The sequence below is a fragment of the Castanea sativa genome, chromosome 3, assembly GCF_040712315.1.
Source record: "Castanea sativa cultivar Marrone di Chiusa Pesio chromosome 3, ASM4071231v1".
In the NCBI taxonomy this organism is placed as follows: Eukaryota; Viridiplantae; Streptophyta; class Magnoliopsida; order Fagales; family Fagaceae; genus Castanea; species Castanea sativa.
Window position 1 is genome coordinate 42,650,958 of NC_134015.1, and position 6,701 is coordinate 42,657,658.

General features: G+C 33.3%; 1 protein-coding gene across 1 annotated transcript; it reads right to left on the minus strand.

Moving 5' to 3' along the window:
- Positions 1–4,716: 4,716 nt before the first annotated feature.
- Positions 4,717–6,321, minus strand: LOC142629591 (stemmadenine O-acetyltransferase-like). Its single transcript, XM_075803599.1, has one exon. The coding sequence runs from the start codon at positions 6,220–6,222 to the stop codon at positions 4,930–4,932; it is 1,293 nt and encodes a 430-aa protein (XP_075659714.1). The 5' UTR covers positions 6,223–6,321; the 3' UTR covers positions 4,717–4,929.
- Positions 6,322–6,701: the final 380 nt, after the last annotated feature.

Here is a 6,701-nt window from a genome sequence, read left to right on the forward strand (position 1 = left end):
CAGCTCAGGGTGTTTCCAGGAACACCCTGATCTAAAAAAAAAAAAAAATTATATATAGTAATTAAAATTTTTTATTTGTTTACCCTTAAAAAAAATTAAGAACACTCTCAATCAAAATTAGGAACACCCTCAAATAAAATATATATATATATATATATATATTTGTTCTACTTTCAAGCAAAAGAAAAAAGCCCAAAAAATTTTTTGAATTAAAATCTGAAAAAAAAAAAAAAATGTAACAGAGCAAGCGGCAAGCCCAAAGATTCTAAAAAAAAAAAAATGGACGACAAGCCCAACATCAAGCCCACAACAAGCCCAACAGATACAAAGGTAGCAAACCCACGCTTTCTAAAATAAAAATAAAAAAATAAACCAAACCCCAATATACGCTGCAAATCACTAAATTAGAAACCTCAAATCACTAAATCATAAAATCACTAAAGTAAACCTAAAGACAAAAACGTCAACAGAGCAACGCTGCAACACAAGCCAATAGGTAGATTGGGCATCACCGCATCGAAGATCGGTCAGCCAAGCTCCAATCTAGAGCACATTGCATCGGGATTCAGGCATTGGAGATCACTCACTAGATCAGATCAGAGATCGCTGATTGGTCACATCGCTCGCTCGCTGATCGGAGATCAATCATCGCTTGCCCCTCAGCCTTAGGCCATCCTGCTCTAGTGCTCTCTCAACCTCAACCTCAAGGTATTTCATTTTATTAACCTCTCTCTCTCTCTCTCTCTCTCTCTCTCTCTTGAAAAATGAAAATGAAAGTGAAATAAATGAAAAAGAGTCTCTCTCTCGTTATTCCTTTTTTTTTTTTTTTTGCTGAATCTCTCTCTCGTTATTCTTTAAGACTTACAATTTAACTTTATCTGATTCTTTTGAAATTTGTACTGTGATTGGCTGATTCATTGCTTAGCTTTAACTTTATTAATATTTTGCCTTGTTTTTGACTTTTTGGCTTTATCTTATCCCTTGGTGTTGGTGAGATATTAATTATCTTTTAGTGTATTGTGATTTGTGATTGTGAAATTTTCTGATTGGCAGCTAGTTCTTGTGATTGGGGGGATTAGGCATGAGGCTTGTCTATTGAGTGGGGTGAGGGGGGTGGATGGGCACAAGAGGCCGGTGAAATATTTGAATTGGGGGAAGTAAATGTACATGGGATGTGTGCTAGTGCAACTAATAAATAATAATTTAATCAACCAATAATTAATTGGCCAATACATTAATAATTTAATTAACCAATACATTATAAAAAACAAACAAATTAAATTATGTTAGGCTAAACAGCAATTAATAATTTTATAATTAATGAAACAACAATATAAGAAATTATAATTTATAAAAAACAAACAAATTAATGAAACAACTAAACAACAATAATTAATAAGTTTATTAATATTTCAAATGAACTTATAGTTTATTGTGTAATTTAGATTGTGTAATTTATACTTCTTAAGGAACACTCTAGGAAAAATTCTTGGAACTAACACTGCCCTGATGACTTCGGACTTAGAGCATAACAAATTCCACTATGTCAATATGTCAATGATTCACCCGAAGTGATCCAATTAATTAGCAATGTCAATGTAAATGTTTTATAACATTGTTTTGTTTTTACGCAAACTATAAGGCCATTAATTAAGCCTTCCCAGATCATAAAACTACTTAGCAATCACATGCAACTATTTAACCCATTTAGACTGCAGAGGAAAAGCATGCAAATGGGGCTAAATTCATTAAAACGAAAAAATCAAACAAAAAAAAAGGGGGGGGGGGGGGGGGAAGGGGGAGTCCGGATGGAGCCAAAGTTTTATCATAGGCCAAAGTATGTAAATAAAAATTTGGATAAACTACTTTTTAAATTTTTTAAAAAAAGATTTTAGTGTGTTTTCTTTGACCTTCGTTTAAATGTTCAATATTTTAAAAAGCTTTTATTCAAACCCTTGATCGCATTCTATTAATTTTTAAAAAAGAAAGGCACTTAACCAAAATAATGAAGTTTGAATGAAAAAATACCTGAAGCTTGGCTAATAAAAATATTAAGATTGTTACAATGTGATATTATGTATAAATAGATTATTATTTAGATTTAAAATTTTATCATATATTACTTTAGCCCTCTTGGAAAAAAAAATAAAAAAACCTCTAGCTTTACCCTGGTTTGTGCTCAATTCCCCCATTTTGTTGGTGTGTACGAGAACATGATAAACAATAAATATATTAAGCATGTGAACGAGTTTATGAATAGTATAAAATTCACCACCACAATCAATTTGAATAATGTTTATTTTATAATTAGACTAACTAATCTTCAATGTTTTAGAAAGTTAATAAATCAAGATATTGTTTGTTTTTAGGAAAATACTAATTAACGAATGCCCTTAGAGTATTGGTTAATAATCTATTTAAAAAAGTTTTATGGGAAAAAAAAACAATTAATATTTTGACAGTTTTTTTTTTTATTTCTCTTAAAAATTGTGTCAAAACTTTCTTCAAATGAATTGTTAACCAATACTCTAATGGCAATCGTTAGCATAACTTTTTTTTTATTTTTTTATTTTATACAAAGATATTGTTATAATAGCATCACTTTGACAAGTCCTTGGAAAAAGCCAAGTGTATTTGTAAGAGCATTTAGAAAAGAAACATAATATGTAAAATCATTATTAGAATTAATGGGAGAAGGGCCCCCATATGGTTGTGTAACTTAGAGAGTCGAGACTACTTGTTTGCCGGCAAAAAAATGAATTCTTAGTGTGATGTCTTTTCAGATTCCTTAAATCCTGAGAAGTTTACCGACTTCAAACTTGTTAAGAAAACTCAGCTAAGCCACAATACTGCAAAGTTTAAATTTGCTCTTCCTAAACCTACTTCAGTATTGGGTCTTTCAGTTGGACAACATATAATTTGCAGGTTCAAGTAGCTCACTTTATTAGTATCTTTAATTTAAGAATTGTAGTTTTCTTATTTGCCAAAAGTAATTAATTTCTATGATATTGCTTTATTGACATATTAATAATGTAGCCAAAAGTACTTATCTATCGCTTGCCATTTTTCCTACTATCTCTTAAAATAAAACAAACTTAGAGTAGGTTGTTTCCACAGGTGGAGCACAAGGGCAAAAGTAGTTATTTGCATTTGGAGACTATACATGCAAGGCAAGAGATGTGTTCATTATATATTAGCTATACTTGAAGATCAAACTTAGAGATAAGTCTAGACACAACCTTAGATGTTGGATGCCCCTAACCCTTAGTGCCATTGGGCGATGTATGTGTGTTCCCCCACAAGTGTAGAGGGAGAAGTTGTTAGTAGAGTAGGGGAGAAAGAATATAAGCCATGGTTACTTAGCAGGTCGTTTCAACCATTAGTCTACTTAGGCAATGGCCAGAGGCCACCAAATGGAAGAAGACCCCTCACCTAGGAAAAAAATATTTTGAGGCCCCTAGAAGGTATTGTCCCAATGATTTTAATAAGATAAATAAATAAATAAATAAATCCTCTCTTTGAATGTTGTACGCTCTTGAAATTCTTAATGTTTTTTAGTTTATTTTCCGCTTATTAGAGTTTAGAAGTCTTCGCTCTTCCAAACACTTAAAGTTAATTCTCAATATCTAAATTAAAATTAGAACTAATAGTTTTATAGACAAATTCATTAATAAAATTCAATGTTCAATACCTGAATTCTTCTCCAAAAAAAAGAAAAGAAAAAAAAAACCTTAATTAACCTCTACTAACTGAGAGATGGTGACTAACTCTAAAAACAACACACACACATACACTTTCACTCCATTTTGATTCTTGTAGAAATCAAAACCCATCTGCTCTTTGCTTCTGCTCTCCATCTTCTTCTCTTTTTTTTTTTTTTCTTTTTTTTTTTTTCCAGTTACCCGTCAAACAGTGTACGGTGTGTAGACTGCTCTCTTTCATCTTAATTACAGGCATTTATTTACTCTCATTTTCTTTCTGTTGTTCTTATGGTTGCTTTCACTAAGCCTTTGTTGTTGGAGGTAATACTGTTGCAAAGCGTTCTTCCTTTTATTGTTGTTATTGCCAGTTGGATGAATGAAAGAGTTTAATCTTTTCACTATTTAGTACTTTACCATCTCCCTCTTACAGCTTATGTATCGCCTAAAAGGGCATAAAATAAAAATAAAGCTTTTTTTATTTAGTCTATAGATTTTCTCCATTCTACTTTTTATCTACTCTGCAAAAGTAAGATTAGGTTTTTATATAGTCGACTGACCTTCTGACTTTGTCCCTTTTACACTTAGTCCCTTTTACACTTTATGTAGATATTTTTATAGAGATACCTCATCTCTATAAATATAAGAAAATACTTTCACATAAAATTATTGTCTTAGGCCTCAAAAATATATTGAGCCGACCTTGTTACTAAGAGTCCGTTTGGATAGAGAGTCCGTTTGGATAGAACTTATTTTGCTGAAACTGAAAATTGAAAACTGAAAACACTGTAGCAAAATAATTTTTAAATGTGTGAATAGTACCGTGGGACCCATTTTTAATAAAAAAGTTGTTAAAAAGTGAAATTTGTGGGACCCATGAACAGTGCATTTGTGCACTGTTTATGGCTGAATAGTCAAACCTTGCGGCTGGGTTTGAAAAAAAAAAAAAAAAAAAAAAAAAAGAGGAAGCAAAACGCAAACGCAGCCATAAAAGCTGTATCCAAACGGGCAATAAGTCCACCCAACAAATTTTTCCAAATGCCCTAATCTTTCACAATAATATAATTAACATTGATGGAATTTATATGTCACACTTGAAATAAATTTGACAAGGTATCACACATTGACATAAATGTGAAAACCTGAGAAACATTTTTTTCACTCAAACCAAACAAAGTTTTAAACTGAAATTCAGTGATAAAAAAACAGAACTTGTACAAGCCGTTTTTGCCTAGCTGAGTACGAAGTTCTTTGGCGAAACAAAGGCAAGGAGCTCGTTGTCGGTTTCGAATTTAGCCATGTCCTCTGCTTTCAGGTTAATCCATACCTCAATTCCATCTCCTGATTTTTTGTCAATAAAGGTAATTAAATTCTTGAACGTGAATTTTGCTGAGGTAACCCAAGCAGGCTTTCCCCACCCAAAATCAACCTCATATAGAGGAAACCTGCACAAGCTGGTGAAGGAAAGCGTAACCACCTCCCCTTTTACGAAGTTAGAGATGTTCTCTTTCATATATTTTAAGTACGCATCACCTTGTTGGAGAATTTTCACAAAATCTGCATCAATTTTCTGTATCGCTTCTCTCATTGGTTTGATAATGCCATAAAAGCCCTCAGCGTCCCTGGGTGGTACTGACATAGCAAAGCGGCAAATATTACCAAAGTAATCATATGAAAGAGGAGGGTCAGTCCTGGTACGTAGGTTCAGAGCATGAAGAATTTTGTAGATCTTATTTGGGTCTGGTTTTGATTGAGTAGAAGCCATGAAGCGGCTCCATATGAAAGCAGATAAGGCCTCAACGCGAGTCGGACGTGGGTATTCAATGCTTTTGTCATCAGAACTGTATTTTTCTCTAATGGAACCTATAGCAGATGCATCGAAGACAAACCTCTTGGTCACAATATTATCCTTTGTGATCCCAATATTCATATTTAAGCCAGATAATTCTTGTGGTGGGAATAGCGTGGCGGAATCCATTGGAGGAGTAACTATGTTGCCATGACCACGAGCAATAGCAGCCCAACTGTTGAGAAACAAGATGAAAGATAAAGCATCTATAATTCTGTGGGACATGAGAACTCCAATCACAAGCCCACCACAGTTGAAGAAGGTGATTTGCACTGCTGCGGGTAACTCATTGACTTCGTCCAATTCAAATGGTAGAAATTTGTTGAGCTCACCAGGAATTGGATCCTCAAGAAATTCAGAAAGTTTGCAATTTGCCTTTGCTTCAACGAAGTGGACACCCTCATCGTTGCAATCTACATAAAGATTGTCCTTAACTCGTCCTGCTAGCATGTAAAATCGGGTTAAGGCATCCGATAAAGATTTCTTAATCCGGTCACTTTGTTCTATATTGGTGAAATTAGTATCGCTGTATTTCGGGTAGAAATGAACAAGAGGCATGAATACGAGAGGTTGAAGTTGATCGAGGAAGGAAAGCTTGTAGTGGTGGAGACGTGGAGGGGTTGGAAATGAGGGTTTGACAGTGTCCTGTGAGATAGCTTCGACTTCAAGCTTCATTGTTGTAGTAAAAATTATGGCTCAAGGTGATCAACAAAGTGGAAATGGTTAATCTAGTACTGAAATGGTTGTTGGAATATGATGATGTAAAGCCACAATGGCTAGCAGCCTCTATATATAGAGCAAGGTTTATTGTATAAAATTCTATTTCACTGTCATTATTCATTCACCGTATTTTCTTGTATCCATATGAGCAATTGGATTTATTAATGTAATTCAAAGTTGGTAGGGTGAAACTTTCAATTTAATGATTATATATATATATATATATATATATATATATATATATGAATTACGCAATATTAGATTCTACTCCTAATAAGTTAACCAAAAGCCAAAGACCAATCATTTTCTTCTTTATTTCTTTTGTCGCACTTGCGTTATAGATATTATGCTTCATTAACTAGTAAAATTTCGGATGGTTGCATAAGAATATGAACTACGCAATATTAGATTCTACTCCTAATAAGTTGACCAAA